Here is a 22,319-nt window from a genome sequence, read left to right as displayed (position 1 = left end):
CGGGTTCAATTCCCGTCGGCGGCATTTATTTTTACTCGGGAGACATATTTAATTTGTATTGATATTTCAGACGAGTAAAATGCTTATAATAATTGTTATCAGATTTCTAAATACACGTTCATTGATTCAAACATTATTTTGATAGGTACCTACTAATGCCTTAACTGGGGAATATATTATCATATTATTTATAATTTAGCCTGCGTATGTTTGTGCTCGCAAAACTCGAAAAGTAGTCAACCGATATCGCTGAAAATTTCAAAGTTTGCTCTTATTAGTACCAGGAGTGTTTAGAGAGCGGTTTGATTTGTAGAAGAAGTCAGGGACACCCGAGGAATACTTAATGCAATATTTACAGTAGTGAATGTTAGAATAAGTTATAGAATCCAGAGAAAGATATATAGCGATAGCGTTTAATTTAATTAGTTTAACATAATATTAGTTACCTATCAACCGTCATACTCATTAAATTCTTAGACGCCCGTTCAACTTTGGCGTGGTAAAGCCGGCCTTGAGCCTGGTTTAAGACAGTTTTAACCAAACAATCGCCATGGTAATAAGTCAAGTTTTTCACTTTTCTGACCTTATATTTGTTTAGTAAGGTTGTTAGTATCTGTAGATTTTAGAAATTACAACTTTCTCTTTAAATTAGACCTTTCGAATTAAAGAACACAAACAAACTAACTAACTGGAACTAATTTTTCAAAGTTTAAGAGCGTTGTTTTCGCGGACGAAATTTCGACTCCCGCAAAAATAATTATTGTCCTGTGTCCCTCTCTAACGGAGCGTGCAGCGGGGAACGGAGAGGGAGTACCTGGCTTTTAGTACGGCTGACGTTGCAAGCGATCAAAAAAAGTTAGATAATATGAGATTAAATAAAAAAGAAATTAAGTTCAATGCTTGAATATTTGCACGAAGTCGGTGAAATGTCCCTTTCGTTTAGTTCATTCCATTAGCAGCACAGACATACAAGGGCTTCCGACCTATTATTTAATAGTATTGGTATATGCGCATGTACACGTTAGGCACTGACAATATCACGCATAAAAGGCCAGTAAAAGAGAAATGCTTTTTTTCTTTAGTGCGTGAATATATTTGCATCTAAACGGGGAATCACCCTTTTGTTTAGTTCATTTAAATTAGCAGATACGTGTATTATTGTAGGAGATACGGAAATTGTACACGTGCATCGTACATGTGGCCACAGACGAAATTATAATAATAGTAATAATAGGTGTATAAGTTTATAAATTAGATAAGTACATAGAATTAACAGCAGTAAATAATATATGAACAGTAAGTAATATAATTGTAGAGAATAGAAATATACACTTACTTAAAATTTGTGTAAGTGCACCGGTAAAGGCCTTACCTTTGACATAATCATTTATTTTTTTAATTTTTACATTACCTTTGAAATTTTTGTGAATCACATTTTTTTTATTTTATCTGGAAGAAAGTTATAAAGTCGTGTCGCTGTGTATATAATTCCGAACACGCACTGACTTTATCACTGGGATTTTGGTCGAGATTATTTTTAAGTGTTGTGTAAGAAGAATATTAAGTCAACAACAAAATTAAGTAATACAACTATAAATAAAAATAACCATAAAAATAGCAGCACAATAACAGCAAGAATAATAGCAACAAGCATATTTTATTAAAAAATGTTCAATGAATCGGTATAATTATTTCCGTCCATTCTAGGCAGTGAGGAATACATTTATGGTAGTTAGTCCCAGATTTTTTATACTGAAAAAAATCCTATTTTATAATCTACACAATACATGTGCGCAAGGTGAAAAATAAAAAAAAGTCGGACAGGTAGTAGTTGTATAGTAAGAACAGACTCCAATATAAATAAGCAAATAAATAATTACATAAATAAAATTTAATTTCATAAAATTTGTCAGTCAACCACAAAATTTTCCAATTTCAATTTTCTAACTAAAGGCATTACTTATATGTTATATAATGTCGGGTGATACGTCTGACATTTTCTGCGACGATATTTCGGGTTCAATCACATCGGTACTAAAAGAAAAAAAAACAGGCATCAAACTGTGAAAACAAAAACTGTGAAAAGCTGAACGGCAATAAAATGAAACTCTCACTACTAACCAAAAGATGATATCTTGATGTTATTGTGTACATTCTCGAGAGTTTGTTCTTGTGAAAATAAAATTATTTGCTTACCGTTTGCTCAAAATCCCACAATTCACATCGATGTTTTAGCATCGAAAAAATCCTTGTTGGCAAATTTAGCCTGACAATCTTTAACATCATTTACGGAACTGAATACAACAAAAAAACATTACATTTTTACCGTAAAAAATAAATACTTATAATAAATATTGCATTTAATTTTCACCTGTTCCGAGTTCTTTCTGTCTTTTTGACATTGCACTTCCTCTTTTTCCGGTGCATACTGGGTGGCTTACCACGTATCCACTTTCGACCTAAAACACAAATAACATTTTATAAAAATCAATAACGTAAGTACCCTAATTCATAATCTAATTATCATTGTTAAAAATGCTCAAATAATGATTACTTACCCATGTTGAATGAAATAAATTATTTGGGGATGCTTCGGTTAAAAACTGTGGAGTTTAAAAATAATATTATTCGTAAACAAAGTAACAAATTCGTCAATTATATGTCCGCGCGGGCTGACTGCGAATGTCACATATACATACACTAGCAATAATAATAAAAAATGAAGGACGATTGACGTAGGTATTTATGCATGTATTTGTTAGGCAGGCGATCTCTCCGGGGCCCCTGCCCCCCGGCCCGTGCTTCACCTACTCTAGCCAGCCCGACTCAAGAAAGTGCGAATGAGACAATAACAAAAAAGCTAGTTAAATATACGTTGAATTTGTGGCCACCAAATTCGGCTTTTGAAGCAAATAAAACTTTTTTCAGTGAAGATTCAAATTTTATTGTATAGTTCATTATATGCCTGAGACGGGATATGTGAGATTTTTTCAAAAAATATCTTCCATTTGGTCACAAAAAATTGCCAAAGATGCCTCGTAAAATCATGTAAAATCGTCATCTTCTGGGGCCTATATTCTATAATTTAAGGCAAAAATCGAAAATCTGATCCATATGCGTACTTTATATATACCATGTCTTTTAACTTAAAAAAAATAAAAACAGTTTACTCTAGTATTTTAGCCGTAAATCCAAATTAAAATTTTGTATGAAACAGGCACCGCAGCCGTTCCTCTTAATTGTATTATTCACTGAACTGTGTCGATGGCCTTCGCTTCAAATTGAATTCCCTAATAAACTCTTTATATAAATGTGACGTTTTTATCAAGACAGAAGTTAGTGATGATAAGTATTAATTTAGTTAAATTAGGTACCTATCTAAAGAGTAGTGTTCAATACGAACAATATTTTTTTTTATTTAGTTAAAGTAGGTACCTATCTAAAGAGTAGTGTTTAATATGAACAACATAATATTATTTATTAAGTTAAAGTAGGTACCTGTCTAAAGAGTAGTGTTTAATATGAACAACATAATGTTATGGGCCGTACAAACGAATACATAATTCAATGCTTATTTAACGACTATTTTAAGATAAACTTACGTTACGATCCTTGGCTACGAGTCTGCAGGTCGCGAGTTCAAATCCAAGAATTATTTTGTTTTATTTGACAATAAATATATATTTTATTTTCGGCACGTTCCAGGGTGGTAGAGTCTTTTAGTATCTCCCTTTTGAAAGATCAATTCTGGATCAAAAAATTGCTTGAAATAGATTTGTTTGGTGACGATCTGAATTGCCACGTAGTTCCCCACCTTCCTCTTCCCATTTCCTTCCCGTCCACACTACCTTCAGCCTGGCTCCAGACGGTTGGGAGCAGTTGGGACTTCATCATTCTTCAGGTACGATAATAATATCGATATCCTATAAGTTATGAAACAAATAGCTCCTTTGAGCCAACATTTGAAAATTTCGTGAAAACTTTTCGAGAAATTTATGTTAAATGATAAAGAACAACATTATAATGAATTCAAAACGCATCTTTGAAAGTTGAATTTTGTGTTCTTTCTTGGATAGTATTATTGCTTTGAATTTATTTCGGACTAGTTTCAGATCACGGGATGTTATAATTCTAATTAAAAAAAAAACAATTAAAATAACCTTCTATGAAAATATTATATTTTGGGTTATCGTTACTTTATCGCTTGTCTGAATTATTCTTCACAAAACTGATTCCAATTTTGAAAATGATGACACATAAATTGAAATCAAATTTGAGTTCATTGAACGTGAATAATTTCACGGAGACTCTTTAGATAGGTACCTACTTTAACTAAATACACACTTCACGCACTGTCGACCGAAATTAGAATGTTTGATTAGATACTGATGAGAGAATTTTGGCTGATAGGGTGGTTTTTATACAAAATTATCGCAAAGTACGTATTTAGTTGTTTAGAAATTAAATCTTGTTTTCCTACACTTAAAATATTTCTAACATGGTGCTGAAAGTGATAACAAAAAGTATTTCTATCATAAATAATTAAATTAAATATTCTAACATGGTGCTGAAAATATCAGATGGAATAATATTACGTTAATTGTTCGTCTAATGTACATTTTTTACAAGGTCAGTTATAAACCGAGGTCGCTGAAGTAGCGCAAAGGCCGGAAAAAAAGGGCAAAGAAAACGAAACGAAATATAGATTTCGTTTGAAGTCATCACATATAAATCATCACATCTTACGAAAAAATCAAGCAATACCTTTCTATTAACATCTTCCGTGATTTTTATTTTTATTTCACAGAAAAAAAACTTGTTTCGACAAAGCTTTCTCTGAATACACCATGGTAATCCATTCAAAAAAATTATTGTGGAAATCCTGAAATTCAGAAGACACGATACTATTTGACAGGAAAATAGTAATCAGTTTTACTGCCAAGGAAATTGATACTGACTGCTAGGTAGAAAATTCTACCAGAATCAAATGAAAATGTAGGTATTTTCATAAATTTGGAATGATTTTATCAATAAATTTTTCTAAATTCTTTCTGGCAGATAAATAGGTGGCGGGAACTTAGTTTTTTCTTAACAAACGTATTTCCCTGTTTCCACTCACACTGGGTTTGGATATTATTGCAAATATTTTTTTAATGTGTTATAGATATTGATAACTACCCAATCCCTATGTTTGGTTTTTTGATAAGTTACTTCTTGGAAGGTGTTAGGTCCAGGAAAAAAATCTTAAAACTGCCTAGTTTGAACCCTATCAACAGACGTTCAGCATACAAATTTGACAATGTTTAAAAAAAAAAAAAAACATACAGTAATAAAAAAAATTCTGCTGACGGTGAAAAAATCTTAAAAATCAGTCAAGTTTTGGAGGAGAAAATAGGGGAATTAAAAATCTCGATTTTGACGATTTTATTTAGGTATAATCAGCCTGAGTATTCGGGCGTAAAGTTTAAATAATGTTTGTAATACACCCATTAGTCAAATTACTCGGCGCCCACGTTTCCTCTTAAAGTCAAATCATCTGCATATAATACAAAATATCTAATCCAAAAATCTATCAAATACAAAATTACTTCTGGCTCTTGTGGTTAATTTCATCCTATTTTGACAGCATCCGAACGTGGAAGGAAGGAGCGCGCGTGGTTAGAACTATCGGAGAGTTGCTGCATTTGGAACCTTCCTCCTTCAGCTATCCGAGGCAAGTACTTACTCCTCTTAACTACTCCTCGTAACTTGTTAATTCAGATATTTTTTGCTAATTAAGTAGACTTGTGAAATGAACCATATTTCCGAAGTTTAATTTTCATTGCGAATTTAACACGCTGAATAATTGGGAAATTTTGTGAAGTGTTAGTTAAAAGGGGGAACAAGAGAGATGGGAATTAATTGAGCATTCAGATCTGGTTACTAAAGTTATATTAAGTTAAATTTCTGAATTTTACCAGGACGAGACCGAAAAGTGTTCAGGTTTATATATTAATATTGCTAGAAAAGCGTAGTTACTCGCATATTTTATATACGCAGAAAAAGAATCTCTTAAAATGATTAGGTTTCCTGATAAAATTTTAATAAATTACGAATATACGTATGATTTCAGAACACGTGTTAATGAAAATCCGAATATCATAACGATACAACGAAAGTTCTTTGCATCGTGATGATATTGAAATCGATAAAACATTATTTAATTAACGTTTTATTAAAAAGGCCTGTTAATTTATCGTGAGGGTGAAAATCGATTTCTCTGCTTGTAGAGTAAATAGAAAATCATGGGCGCACAAAAGATATAAAAAATTATATTTCCATTAAATTGCACAAGAGTTATGTAAGTAACATATTAGTGTAATATAAAATATAAATGTTCGTTTCTTCAAAATCTTAAATCTCCGAAAGTTCTTCGCCGATTGCTTTGATATTTTGACATAATGTTGCATTCAAAAAGCGCGTGTACCTATATTTTATAGATGTCACCTGTCACAGGCATAAACAGGCTTTTTTGAAAAACAGTGCCATCTGTTGGACAAATTTTTATTTTTTTAAAACAGCGCTTCTGTTGGAGGTAAAGCAGCAGACTGAGCTACAGCAACGGTGGCGGGGTACATCTAGTACTTAATAACGGTTAAATTTACTTCACAGGATGAAGCGACTAGTTGGAAATAGTGAAGTAATGAGGAAAATATATTAATGTTCGGGGTGTTCCGCACTGCAGTAGTAGATTGCAGTTATTACTGTCAATGAAGTTGTAATTTAAATTGAAGTGGAAATTCTTTTTACAGGGTTGACCGTAACGAAGTGACGTTTCGCGTTGAAGAAAATAGCAAGTCTTTAAATGCATCCGAAGTCGCCAGCCGAATTGGTAATCATTTTTTTAAAACTGTTGTTACAAATTTTGTTACAAATTTCTAATGATTTTTTCGCTATTGCTACTCATCCATATAAATATTAATTTATTCAGTAACAATGATTATTTGATTGCAGATGGGATAAAAGACGACCTCAAACGAGAACTGGGAGTGGAAGTAACATCTGCTGGTGTCGGGGATAAGGTTAGTTGTATTTGTACCAATTCTATTTAACCCTTTACCCTTTTTTAAGATTTATATTAAACAAAGTCTTTAAGATTTATATTGCATATTCTTGAAGATTAGATGCTTTTTCTATTTTTATAGTGACAATTTATATAAATCATTATTTAAATGGCATATTTTTTTATTCTCGAAAGAAATTACGGTATTGAAAGTATTTTTATGTTAACGTATTAATTTTCTCGATTTAAAATGTGTCATTTTCGATTTTCTCCCTAAACGACATGTACGTTTTTATAGCCGTCACCAATGTTTTCACGCTGGGAAACGTTGGTGACAGCCGTCTTACCAGACAGTGGCATTTTCTATGTCACAATGACGTTGTAGTCAGTTGGAACCGTTTCAGAGTGTGCGGTTTTAGATCGTTTTTAAAATCAATAATTACTAATAAAAATATATTATTACACGTTTTTAGCAATTATCAGAATCAGAGAAATAAATTATAACTCTTCCACGCATTTTTTAGGATTCATAGTTTCTGAAAATACCCCATTCTGAGTTGGTTATGTAGGAATATTTTTAACCTCACAGGACATAGTTTGGGTTGAAAAATGACCACCACCGGCATATTCTTAGAAAAGGATTTTCCAATAAGAAGTGTTATTTGATATTCAAAGAAAAATGCCATTTTTAATATAAATGATCGAATGTTTATTTTATTATAAAGAAGAAGATGTGCATCAGTCAAATGACTACCACGACCACGCCTACAGGACCATATCCTTTTCATGAAATTTTCCATAACCAAATCTCAAATTGGCTGCCTTATGTCCTCGATAGCCTCACGAATTCCATTTTTGAGGTCTTGAATCGACGCTGGGCTGTTGGCGTAGACCTTCTCTTTCACGTGGCCTCAAAGGAAGAAGTCGCAAGGTGTTAAATCACAAGATCTCGGTGGCCAATTGTGATCACCTCTTCGAGAGATAACACGGTACGGAAACTTTTCCCGTAAAAGATCAATGGTTTCGTTGCTTGTGTGGCACGTAGCGCCGTCTTGTTGAAAGTAAACGTTGTCCAGATCAATACCATCCAATTCCGGCAATAAAAAATCATTTTATGGCCGGAATTAAATACACATAACACCTCTTATTTGAAAACCCTATATTAGAATAACTTATTTTGAGGCCGAGTACCCATAGTCTTGAAGACCGACAAGGGCGAGGTTTTCTGGTAGAAGACCACCATAGCCTGAATTGTTAGAATAACTTGAAATGTGTTTTCAGGCCAAGTACCCCGCAGTCCTGAAGACCGAAGAGGGAGAGGTGGGCTGGGAGAGGACCACCACGGGCAGGACGGCGGCCATCGCACTGCTGGCGGGCTCCATCGGCGCGGCCGTGTTGGCAGCTATTGCGCTGGTCACTGCCATCTACTCGCGCGTCAACAACTACAAGCAGCGCAAACTCAGGGGACTGGCCACTGTGGACACGGAGGCTAGTCAGGACTATCAGGTCAGATTACTAACGAAAATATATTTATTCATAAAATGGTACATTACAATAGAATTCTCCGCTGCCATTGATGTATTATACTAGAATAGCCCTGTCTAGTTAAATTCATTTTAAAAATGAGACCACATAGCGTACGCCACAAATATGGAGATGAACTTAACAACCCAACTCTGTTTAAACTCCTTGTACAAGCGTTCAAACTCGTAAGCGAAACCAAGGAACAGCTTTCATTTTGTTACCGAGGTGTTTTTTGTTATTTGAATACAAAGCCGTCACCAAACCAACATTGTTTTGCTAAACCAGGTCTGAATCAGGTAAAGGACTAATAAATAACACAAAATGATTTTCATTTTCACATTTTTAGTTTTGGATTCTGTACACTACATATTGAACCAAAACGGAAAACGTACACATATTTACTATTGAGCAAAATTTTTATTAATGTACAAAATTATTTATATAAAATAGTATATAATTATCGAAGAAAGCGTTTACTTTGTGGCTTGACACTATCAAATGAAAAGTCATTTTGATGTTTTTAACCACTTTGTTAGGTTTATAAGACAGCATTATAAAAAACTAGTCTAGGTACGAACATTAATAAAGTATAAAAAATAAAATTAAAATAAAGCGAGAGAAACATATTAGACGAGGACATAGCTTCAGAGAGGGTGTGGTGGGGTGGGACAAGGGAGGGTGGGGGTTACATGGTAATAATATCAATTTATTTATGCCCATTAAATAAGCTTTTGCATTGTGTTTTTTGTTCTTGTGTTTGCCTCTTTTTTCGAATATATGCACAACTTTACATATCTACGGAAAAAAATATGATTGTTCCATCCTTCCCAAGGATTGACCGCGCCAACAACCTTGCCAAATTCATGCCGATCGGGTAGGACCGACATTTATTTCTTATATTAACTGCTGTAATGTCATACGATTTCAGAGAAATGCCTATTCGGTTTATTTTTGTAGTGCCATTTTTGCGAAATATATAGATGGTGCTTAAGGCGACACAATACCCTGATAACGGGGATTTGCCCCGACGCTCACATTTTAATTATTTCTGATGAGCTTATTACTAAAATCTTAAATGTTTCTAGAGGGATTCGAAGGGATGCAAGTTATTTATATTTAAGATTAATAAAAACAGGACCTTACAATTAAATATATTATGTAAAACGATAAGTACATTTTATTAAATGTAAAACGTTGTAAGATAAGCGGCAAGTACCAGATTTTATTTTTCTAGACGATGAATTAGTAACTTCCCGACGACTCCCTCACAAAAGATTAGAGATTTTATTAATGTATTCATAAGAATTAATTAAAATAAAAAACACTCGCGAAAATTCAATTTCTGGCCAGATACACGAAAGTCGACCGCCAGTACTTCAAAGCTCTGGATTGTTCGTAGTATATTTGTGTGCGCGTTGGTAAGGAGTTACTACGTAATGATTCAGACGCCGCCAAAGTTCCGGCCTGTAAGGTTGTGTGTCACCCGGCCCGTCGCTCCGGTCATTTCTTTTACGTATTTTTTTATTTAATCAAACGATTACTTTGAAATCTATTAGTCAAATTTTCTGTTTTTTTATAATTTAACTCCTTCCTCAAGTGAGTAAAGGTTTTTTATATAAATAATAAATATAAATATAAATAATAACCAATACAAAAGAATACATTATTAAATGCGTAAATGTGTAGGCACTTGAGAAAAAAGATGACACTGAAGTATTGTCGTTATGTTATTATGTATCATTTCTAGCCCAAGTAGACTTTTTTACTATTAATCCTTTTTTTCACGACACTTGGCGACGCGGCTGTCTGACCGGTTGCCACAACCAGCGGCACAGAATGTTATAGAGTGCCCCTTCACTAGAATCGTTTTCCTAGTTTTATTTATTTACGCCCTACTGGGCTTTTACATTAATTTCTAATTATACAGTCATGTTAGTTGTAACAATGGAATATCTAATAAATTATGGTAAAATAAAAGGAGTTTTTTACTAAGGAGTGGTATTCTCTTATATTTCAATAAAGTGTTTGTGAAGAGTTCGTTTCATTACTAATACTCCAGGGCAATTACCGATTCGCGATCGTAATTATTCCGGTAGTCCCAATTTTTTTATATGTTTTATAAACTGGTCCCCTGATGTAAAATCTGAGTTTCCGACCTTGGCACACCTGTGCTCGCGCCGCCATTTTGAAAAAAAACCGGCCGAAATCGCTCCAAAATCTAGTTTTTCCAAAATATCTCATTCCCAATGCAAATTTCGGCTAAATTAGCTAAACAATTAAAGTAGAACATAAAATTACTTACAACTTTTGTGAAAACAATTTTCTTCAATCTCTAATAGGTACCGAGGTAGAAAGTCGTAAAGGTGCGTATATTTTTGAAAAAAACAAGTTTTTTGCGCGACTAGCTTTGGTTTTTTGTAAATATCTCGTTTCCAGTACAATTTTGTGAAAAAATTATTGATATTAATTTTGTAGAAAATAAAATTTCATAAAATAAATAGGTATTCAATTTATGTGTTTTAACTCTAATATGTATCCAAGCTCTAATCCACCAAAACCAGTTAAATTACCCAACAACAAATTTTTGAAATTCGAAAGTTTTTTTTCCATAAAACAAAAACTCTACATCGAAAGTTTTTCTCCATACAGACAATTAGACATATGTCACCTATAAAGTACCTAAAGTCATTCGAATATTAAAAAGAGTCATTAATCTTTTAAGTTTAGATTGTTAGATCATTTGTTGTAGATAGAATTGTGCAATTATCTCCCCAAGTTACTGCACTTACTTACGTTGAAATGATTTTCATATTTAAGGTAAAATTGAACCAATTTATAATAAATCTCTTGGCTAATATATACTAACGTTTCAGTTAAATATGGGAAAACAGAAGACAAAAGGAGTTTTATCCCGAACAAAATTACGGCACCAAGGAAAATGTTTAACGGAATGGAGAAGGTAGTACTTAAATACACACATAAAAATAGATCTTTGGGATACGTTTTTTACAGAACATAATTGTACAATGTCAGCTTAAATAATTTTATATATGTAGATATATACATATATACGCAGTCGATAAACTTCTGAGCATATTGAATTTGGAGTATAAGAAGTAAATTAATTTTGATTTCCGGTGACATATTTTTATTTTTACCGAAATGCATTTTTTACACCAAATAAGCTCAGGAATTGTTGGTGAAAGTTTGTCGGGCATGTCTTAATACATCTCTAAATAATTAGGGAATAGAGACAGTATAAATAATTAACAATATTTCTCATTTTAGGAAAAAATCCGCAAGACTTCGTCCAGATAATATTGCAAATAATAAAGAAAATACGAGTATTGTGTTAAACGCTATACCGACACTCAACATGGTAATTTTTTCACAATTTCTGTAAATATAAAGTAAATAATATTAATTTTATATGATTAAATAAGCGCTCTAAAAAAATTAACAAAAACTGACATTATTTTTCAGCACGGACCAGAGATGAATGAACCTGAAAAGTTTTCACTATTTGCTGGCTCTAGTTCTTATGACACTAACGTGCATGCCGTTTCCAGCCCCTTATAGCTAGGTCTGACGCAGGCATGACGATTGTTGTCAACTTATAATGTTCTCACAACAATAATTGTTGAAGAAAAATAAAATTAAGGAATGAAATTTAAAACACTTTACCTCTGTTTCAATTTTTGGCCTGGTTTTGGTGGATTAGAGCTTGGATACGTATTAGAATTAAAACACATAAATTATATACCTATTTATTTTATGAAATTTTATTTTCTACAAAATTAGTATCAGTAATTTTTACACAAAATTGTACTGGAAACGAGATATTTACAAAAAATCAAAGCTAGTCGCGCAAAAAACTTGTTTTTTTCAAAAATATACCTTTACGACTTTCTACCTCGGTACCTATTAGAGATTGAAGAAAATTGTTTTCAAAAAAGTTGTAGGTAATTTTATGTTTTACTTTAATTATTTAGCTAATTTAGCCAAGATTTGCATTGAGAATGAGATATTTTGGAAAAACTAGATTTTGGCGCGATTACAGCCGGTTTTTTTTAAATGGTGGCGCGAGCACAGGTGCGCCATGGTCGGAAATTCAGATTATACATCATGGGATCAGTTTATAAAACATATAAAAAAATTGGGACTACCGGAATAATTACGATCGCAACCCCCTTTTTGGCGCTATGTGTACTGGCCTATAATACGGAATCCCCAAATATATCGACAACATTCTCACATTTATAACCCAGATAACATGTAGGTACGTTTATCATCAACAAATCAATACAAAAACCGACCAATATCATATAACAACAAAGGCAAAGGCATATGGCAACAAAGAAAAAAAGAACAGGTATCCGCTAGTAAGCAGGGTGAAAAAAATCAAAGGCAGAATAAAGAACACAGAAAAAATGTGCAATTAATGCTTGCTTCTAGACTCAGCAATATACCACCTCTATCTATATTACAGCAGGTAATTTATACACTTGTATATACCCGTCTATACGTACTTATACGCTCGTGTGTATAATTCCAAAATTTGATTGAAAAGTGAATTAACATAATGTTTCTAATATTGTTTTTATTTCATCACGAAAATACTTAATATATCAATAATCCGATGCCGAAAGGACCGATTTCACCGGAGAAAAATTCTGAGCAAGTAATAACTGATTTAAACATATAATTTTATTATGAACGTATTGAAGTCGTAAAAAATTTTCAAATACATATTTCCCATACATATTGTTTTCAATTATATATCCGTAATAGAAATTTTAAACCGTTAAATATTTATGTTATATACAGAAAGCCTACCTCAAACATTAACGAATTCTTAATGTATCATGAATATATTTTAAATAACTGTACAGATGATACCCTTATCTTTGGTGATTTCAACATTGACATTCTTCAAAAAAATAATACATCTCTTAAATACATCAACACGCTAGACTCATACAACTGTTTCATATGTAACACATCCTATCCTACACGAGTAACAGATACCTCTACTTCTCTAATAGACCATATCATCTCAAACAGACAAAATATTTCCTCAACTACTGCAAATATAGATGCCTACCTAAGTGATCATAACATTTTGATATTAGATTACCAAAACAGCTTGAAACATCACACTAATAATAGAATACATTCTTTTTCAAACAACACCAAAACCGATAAAAACATGTTAAAAACATATGTAGAATCCCACAACTTTCCACACGAAACCACCAGTAATGCCAATGAAATCTATAATAATTTTAATGAATACATCAAAACAGCAATAAAATCATCCCAACATAAATCTGAGTTACGCATAGGAGACCAACGGAGGGGTAATACTCCATGGTTTGATGCAAAATTAAATGCACTTATCAAACAGCAATAAAATCATCCCAACATAAATCTGAGTTACGCATAGGAGACCAACGGAGGGGTAATACTCCATGGTTTGATGCAAAATTAAATGCACTTATCAAACAGCAATAAAATCATCCCAACATAAATCTGAGTTACGCATAGGAGACCAACGGAGGGGTAATACTCCATGGTTTGATGCAAAATTAATATAAAAAATTAATATTTAAAATTAACAATGCGTTTAAAATCTGGAAAAAAAATCAGCAAAGTGATATATTCACAGCACTGAGAAATAAAACAAGAAATCAAGTTACCAACTATAGAAGATATGCTAAAACCAAATACTACACGACTATATTTAAAGAAAACCTGCGTAATCCGCGACAGACATGGAAAATAATAAATGCAATTCTAACAAATAGCTCGACACCCCAGAAAGATGAAATTGAATGTCTTCTCATTAAGAATGAAGAAATAACATGCCCAACACAGATAGCTTCAACTTTTAACAACTTCTTTATATCAGTTGGGGAAAACTTAGTAGCTACAATTGCATCATATCCAGATGATTCTATCACTATAAACACGGATCAAAAAGCAATCCAGTCCTTATACATGGCCAAAACAAATAAAACATAAGTTCTCAGTATCATCTCTCAACTAAAGTCTAATGCATCTCCAGGTTTAGATGGAATTACACCAGTTTACCTGAACTTTTGCAAATATATTTTAGCTAACCACCTTGTTTTTCTTATTAATCAATCCCTGAATAGTGGAATCTTCCCAGATCAACTAAAGATAGCAAAAATAATTCCGATTTACAAAAAAAAAATCCTTCTAATTACCGTCCTATATCCATCCTCTTTGTCGTCTCTAAAGTTTTTGAAAAGGTTATTAAGCTTAGGCTCACTAAATATCTCCTATCAAACAATTTACTCGCATCCCAACAGTATGGATTCAGAAACCAATCTAACACAAAATGTGCTGCCTTCGATTTTGTATACGCCCTCCAAAAGCATATAGACCAGGGTAAGCATGCTGCAGGCTTATTTATAGATTTAAAAAAGGCTTTCGATACGGTTGACCATGGGATACTACTAAAGAAGCTAGAACACCTAGGCATAGTAGGCACTCCCCTGAAGTTACTGTGTAGCTACCTCTCTAACCGACACTGTCAGACCTTTGTTGGAAAGGGGGCAAGCAGCATGGGAACGATAAAATGTGGCGTGCCTCAGGGCTCCGTACTTGGACCATTACTATTTTTAATACATATAAATGATATTGCTAAATGGGGACTTAAGGGTACAATACAACTCTATGCAGATGACACAGTGATTCTTTATCACAATAATGATTTAAACGAACTTGAAAGGGAAATGGAAAGGGATGTAGCTTGCCTGGCAAACTGGCTGCGATTAAACAAACTTAGCCTAAACATAAAAAAAAACACATTACATACTGTTTGCAAATAAAAAAAATGTAAGTCTTAATATAAGTCTTGATAATAACCGCCTTGAAAGGGCTGATGTTACAAAATATCTTGGCCTTTTCATTGATTCACAACTCACATGGAATCACCAATTTAAACATGTTCTATCCAAAATTACTCCTATAACTGGTGTTTTATATAGACTTCGCGGGTTACTTCCTCCATCTCTATTAAAATCGATTTACCATGCTATGATTCACTCACATCTAATATATCTCGCCGGAATCTGGGGATTTGCTACAAAAAAAATGATTTCAGAAGTCCAAGTCGTCCAAAATAGAGCCCTGCGAAATATTTTCAGTTTACCTTGGGACACACATGTCAAAGACATCTACAGAAACACCCAAATACTTCCTTTTAATACCATTCCCACTTTTGAAATAACGAAAACTATATTACAAGTAATTCAACACTCGGCACATTCCAACACTATACTCTATTACAATTACGACGTACACCAACACAACACAAGAAATCACAACAAACTGCATATACCAAAAATCAAATCATCAAAATATGGACTAAGATCCCTGGAACACATAGCTCACACAAAATATAATCAACTACCCAACGAGATCAAATGTGCAAGTCAATGTAAAAAGACCCAAACTAACATGCTCAAACTTCATCTTATTAATGACTATCTGAAATAATAATGTTGTGTATATCCCATCATATGTCCATTTAATACATACAGCTATATGTTTCATGTAATGCGTATCATTCCCGCAATGAGTTTATTAACTCCTGGGAGTACAATGCTTTATATAATATACTATATTCTGTATTGTATACTTTTAATAAAAAAAATTTAAAAAAAAAAAAATTGACTTAAATAAAGTAAAAGTTTTGTTTACACAGGAAGAGAAGAAACCCGTTATTCTGGAAGGAAGGAGAATAGAAGACATATTTTTTCTTTAACTGTATTAAATAGAATTTCGCAGCACGACTCTTTTTATGATTGTAATTATCTAACTTAGAGATAGTTGAGCGTATACTTCGAGATGACAAGTTCTGGGAAGAAAAAATGCTTATTAAATTAACTAATTTTTAAATGGATTGCATTCTTGTCGAGCTTATCGATCCTGGAGTCACAAGGTCTATGAATGTTCGTGATCCTCCACATATCTTAGATATTGGATGTAAAGAACGTCAATCTGGAAAGCGTCGTTTAGATTTCGACGAAATGCTATTTATTGAATAATTATTTTCGTTTTTTATATAAAATTATTTTTATTATTTCTAACTTATATTATAATAAATGATGGCCTTTATACAAAAAAAGTTGCATCTTATGCTTTTTACATTACATAATTATTTGTTTTATGTAACTTTTTGTAAACGATAATAATAAATATTGAAAATGACTGATATTTTATTTATCTTGTCAATATATTCAGATATAATTATGATCAGATATTATGAAAATGATTCGTGATTGAATACCGTATTGCTTTGACATCTGTCAATGAAGAACACGTCGGTTACGAGTCATAAGTTACTGCCTACCGTCTAGCAGTATGGTAACAGAAATCTGATAAAAATCATAAAATCATGAGCTCCTTCTGCAATAGGTAACGTTTCTATCGAAATTTACCTAAAACATGCACATTCAACTTAATATTACTATTCACATAGTTTGAAAGACGCCCATTATTAAGCATTTCATGTTCAAACCTTACTCATGGGTACCATCTAGTGGATTTCATCGCTGCTCTGACTTCGAACTGTTCGTGGTGTCGGGTGTTCCCCGTTCCAACGTACTTCATTCCTCTGCACCCCGAAATATTATAATATTTAATCCGAAGCGGAGCGCGTGTGAAACTAATTTGCTTCGCCCACTTAAAGCGCGTTCACGCCCATAACTGATATTTTTTTAGGATCTTATTTCGTCTTAATCAAAGCTGGACAATAACAACCAGTAATTAAAATAACCTTTCTCAGATTAAGCAACGATACCTAATTTGTGGGTATATTACATTCTCTCCTCCACACAGCATGCTCAAAGATTATAAATTACCTGAAGGAAATTGCAGTTTGGGATGAAGATGATTTGAGCACACATGGTTTCCTGATGATGGTACGGTCAACGTGTTCCGATATCGTGATAATTAATGTATTCGAAATTTACTAAAAATTTAACAGGAAACCTGTTAATTTATTCGTTAAGGGCCTGCATTCCCTTTTTTAAATAAATTAGAAAAACTCTGTTCCGACATCGTGATAGTTAATGTTTTTTCGAAATTTAATAAATTAATGATAATTCTGAACATTTTTCAAGTCACGAAAATATTTATTTTTCAACAAATGGCGAGGGCTGTATTGAAGTTTGAGAAGCACTGCGTTAAAGCACGAAACTTAAACAGAGGCCTTTCTTCGAAGCGTAATGGGTTTTGGAGGCCTAAAGCCTAGTTATTTATAGTATAATTGATGATTTCTAAAGACGCCCTAAATACATAATCCGAAAACCACCAATTATCAAATTTCAACCCACATGCGTGATCAACTAAAGAAAGATTATACTTCAACTTGCTAACTTGGTAAGGAATTATGCTACTGTTCTGTTTTACGTTTTATGGTTAACCCTTTCAGACCTGAATCAAAACTGGCAGTGGTAGAACATATTTGATATACAGTTTAGAAGTTATTGTTACTTGTATCTGAAAGAACAGTAGGTCTCATGGGGCAATTTTCTGAAACTTACAATGCTAACTCTGGCTAAACCTTATGAGATACATCAAAATAATGTACCACAGAAATATATATCTTGAAAAGTGTACCAGCAACTGCGGGTACACGTAATATAAGGTAATATACGGTTTGATAAATATAAATATTAGTGAATTCATCTAAGCTTTGGTCATAGATTCTTCTTGGAGGCAGAAATGAATATCTGTGTGTGGGATTAACCCTCGTTATTTTCTTGTATCTTTACTAAAAACCTATATTATCTCACCCAATATTGATACTATCGACTTAGGAGAAGTCTCATTCGATTCAGCCTGAATGAAAACATAGTAAAAGATACCTTACTAGACCTTCTTTGTAAAAATGTAATTTTCAATAATCCCCTACCACATAGTGTTCTACCACTTTTTGTGCGGATCTGCAGATCTTCATTTTTACTGCCAAGAAGAATGTTTGAGCAAAGTTTTAAATAAAATCAATATGGAAAACGCAAGCTCGCATTTTCTGGGCATTTTGTCAAGGTTGGCGAAAATTCATCTCGATTTGACCATAGAAATGTGAACTGTGTGTCCTGTAGCCCCATCTTGTTGGAACTACAGATCTTCCAAATTCTTTTCCCTCAATTGTTGCAATTTGTTGATGCAAGAAAAGCAGCACAAGACTACTTCAGTGTATTGCTGCTGAATGCCGCCATCTTGAAGTGGTATTAAATGCAGATCATAATAAAAAAGTGTCTAAGTTTATTAGTTTTTTATGCTTCCTAAAAACCGAGTAATTACTTCTGCCCCGTCCCGTAGAAGGATCCGAACACCTTGTTACAAATCCTTTATGTAAACTATTTTAACCTTTATTTGGTTGTTTACAGGATCTTTGCCGAGCTCGCATGTCCGGCAAGTGGACCACGAACGAGAAGAGCGGACTAGAGGGAAAGCAGGAGACCAGTGGCCAAAGGATCACCTCCCTCTCCAGGGAGTCTGACGGCAACTCTCCCTCCACAAGATCCAGCACATCATCTTGGTATAAGATCAACATTTTTTTCACGTTTCACAAATTTTATCTGTAGTCTACCAAAATGATAACTTGAGTAATTCTAGTATTGATTCGAACTGACGTTTCGTCAGTTCGATTTTCTCGTTAATGCATATTTTACAATTGCTTACGAAAATTATTGCAAAATTGAGTCTGTGGCAGAAAAGTCTACGGCCATACCGTGAAACATTTTGGCATTTATTATTCATGAAAACTTAGCACAAAATGATAGGATTTTTATTCATTAGTTCCCAAATAAAAACAACTTTTTCATTTGGCGGGAATTTTTACATTCGTATCAACACATTTATTTTACTATATACTAGCTTTTTGCCCGTTGAAGGCAACTAATGGGTAAAAATGAAGCAAGGAGTGTGGGTCTACAAAAATTTAAAAAAAGAAATGTATATTTGGAGAAAAAAAAGTCCCAAGGAGCTTACTGATCATTTTTTCACCGAGCCGTTCGGGTTGTGTAGGTTTAGACGCGTAATTTGATACCCATATCGTATGTACGGTTTTTGTCGCCGACACTCTTGAAAAGTCTCAGAGAGTTTTATTTTGGAAAAAGCATTGCTCAATTAACACGCAAAATTTAAAAACTTTTAAACAAAAAAATGTGGTAAAGGTTACAAAAATACACGGTAAAACGCAATATTTCACTTTCAAATAAATTGATTTAGCTTTATTGATTCAAAACATGATTTATTTTGTCGGGGGAGACGGAAAAATACGCACTTTTAATTTTAATTTCGTTTATTTAGTCACTTACGCGATATGTCAATTAGTATGCGACGCCGTTTACCTTGCCAGTGTGCGGGTTAGGTACAGTACCTACCTACCTACGAACTAATTCAGTTAAAGAAAATAAAATCTTGAAAATATTAAATTAATATATATAACCTAACCTAATCTAACTGTGATTTTCTAGGAAATGATTTGGTAGTCTGTAGGTGATCTACGACAGAGAGGCGTCTCGGTCGCTTTTCTCCTGAAGCCCAAAACAAATGAAAGGCAACTTTTTTCCGAAACGCCGCGCACGCCAAAACGAACCTCGAGTGTGAACGACTCAGAGGGGAGAGCGGTCGCTTTTTGCCGAAACGCCCCTCGAAAGAAACAAATGCCAACAGGATATGACTATATATTCGCGTTCGGTCAGCTGTTCTGTTTTTTTTATTGTTTTTTTTTCTTTATTCAGTGTATTGTTTGTTACAGTCATGAATATTTAGACCACCAAGCTAGGCATATGCCCATGTTGTGGTAATTGATTATATATAAAGTACATTATAAGAATATATCAATATGAAATAGGAAATTTATACTCATTTATCTTTTAAACGATAATTGGAACATGTTTCCAAATGAATGGCTGTTACTGGGCAAGCCCCTAACTCCTCTCAGATGTTATTTGAACACGATAAGTAAAGCTGCGGTTACACTAAACAATTTAAATTTTTAGGTTATTAGAATTGCTTTGCTTAAAAAACTTTATTAGCATTTTTCATGGTTATCATGAATAATCACCCCAAACTTTCGCAGTATATTGATAAGATTATATGTAATATTTGCACCTTTTTTTACTGTGCCTGTCTCATTAGGGATATTCTGTGTCAAGATAAGCTAGCTTACAAAAAAATAACAATAAAAAGATCGGTAAGCTTAATAGAAGACATTGGGATAAAAACCTCAAATGTTGCAAAACGATTATTTTTCAGGAGAGCATTTAAACTGAATACTATGTTTCTAGTGATTTTTTTTAATATAAAAAAAATAATATTAATCAGAACCTAAAATTCTTATTTCATTTCAGGAGTGAAGAACCAGCACTAACGAACATGGACATTTCTACTGGACACATGGTTTTAGTAAGTCTTGACTCAATATAATTATAAAACTAGATCATTTTAACTTTACCAAAAAACTCCATTTAAAAGTTCATGTTTTGTCTTTAACAAAATTTTTGTAAATTTACAAAAACAGCGTAAAATTTATCTCTATAGAGATAAACTCATGGAAAAACACCCCACAAATAACTTATTTTATTAAAACACAAATAACTTTCACGAAACATGTAGAGGTTGTATATAATAAAGTGACGTAAACAAAGTAATTTGTGTTTTAATAAAATAAATAATAATATAAATAAATCAAAAAGTGATAAGCTTTCAGAAGAAATTTTCTTCGAAAAATTAACGTATTTTATTTCATATTTTGTACGCAAATCAATTATATAATAATACAACCGGAAGCCCCGGTGTCGCCAGACTTTACACAGAGAGATGATGTACCTATACAGTAATTTTAGTCATAATGTGTTGAATGTCAAGTGTGCAAAATTTCATCAAATCAAAATTCTGGTAAGGAGTGGAAAATTGGGGTTAAGGGGGGTTGTTTTTAGAAATATCTAATGGACGTGACCCTCCTGTTTCAGTTTTTAAGTTAAGTTTAAGTGCAAAATCAATCTCGGAATAAAACTGTAGATTTATTTAAAGAACAAACCAACACCGGGATAATCTTCTTTTAGAGGTAGATAGATAATCCTTAAAGCCTTACAAATTATAGTTTTCCTTTGAACACAAATTAATTGTCATTAGGAGAGCATGGCTATAAATAGGGGCCCACAGACTTGAAGGAAACATGTAGAAAATATCGAAAAATGGTCTTGGCTTAAGGAAAGGATGGTCGAACGGCCGAGCCTTCCGACTTGGATCCTTATGATGCGGGGTGCTTTACCACTGCCAAAGCAAGTCCACCCATTTCATCAAATAACTATCTAATAATTTAATAGCAATATTTTCTTACGCGTACAGATTGATAATATAAAAGACTATATTACCTTTGTGCAGACCTACATGGAGGACCACCTGAAGAACAAGGACAGGTTGGAGCAGGAGTGGCGCGCGCTCTGCGCCTACGAGGCGGAGCCCTGTGCCACAACTGCGGCCGAGAAACCTGAGAACAAAGCCAAGAACAGGACCCCCGGTGTGCTGCCATACGACCACGCGCGTCTCGTACTCAACGATGTCACTAACCTGACCAGCGAGGACTATATCAACGCTTCTACCATTGTGAGTCTGAGTATAATAGACTGTTTCATAGATTCAACTGCTCTTTCTAGGTACTCGGTAACACCTCACGTTTTTGTATGAGACATTCGCAGTGAAT

General features: G+C 33.4%; 1 protein-coding gene across 2 annotated transcripts in view; it reads left to right on the top strand.

The window, feature by feature from the left end:
• IA-2 (tyrosine phosphatase IA-2) overlaps positions 1–22,319 on the top strand; it is a 176,482-nt gene that overhangs the window by 128,229 nt on the left and 25,934 nt on the right. For both annotated transcript variants that reach the window (XM_089634798.1, XM_089634799.1), the window contains exons 11-17: positions 5,627–5,713; positions 6,792–6,871; positions 6,994–7,061; positions 8,324–8,548; positions 18,994–19,145; positions 20,965–21,019; positions 22,001–22,222. In XM_089634798.1, coding sequence (XP_089490924.1) covers positions 5,627–5,713; positions 6,792–6,871; positions 6,994–7,061; positions 8,324–8,548; positions 18,994–19,145; positions 20,965–21,019; positions 22,001–22,222 — 889 coding nt within the window. The remainder of the gene's footprint in view (positions 1–5,626; positions 5,714–6,791; positions 6,872–6,993; positions 7,062–8,323; positions 8,549–18,993; positions 19,146–20,964; positions 21,020–22,000; positions 22,223–22,319) is intronic.

This window comes from Hesperophylax consimilis, chromosome 8 (assembly GCF_061612785.1).
Source record: "Hesperophylax consimilis isolate HC1 chromosome 8, BYU_Hcon_1.0, whole genome shotgun sequence".
In the NCBI taxonomy this organism is placed as follows: Eukaryota; Metazoa; Arthropoda; class Insecta; order Trichoptera; family Limnephilidae; genus Hesperophylax; species Hesperophylax consimilis.
This window is presented reverse-complemented; position numbering and strand designations above follow the sequence as displayed.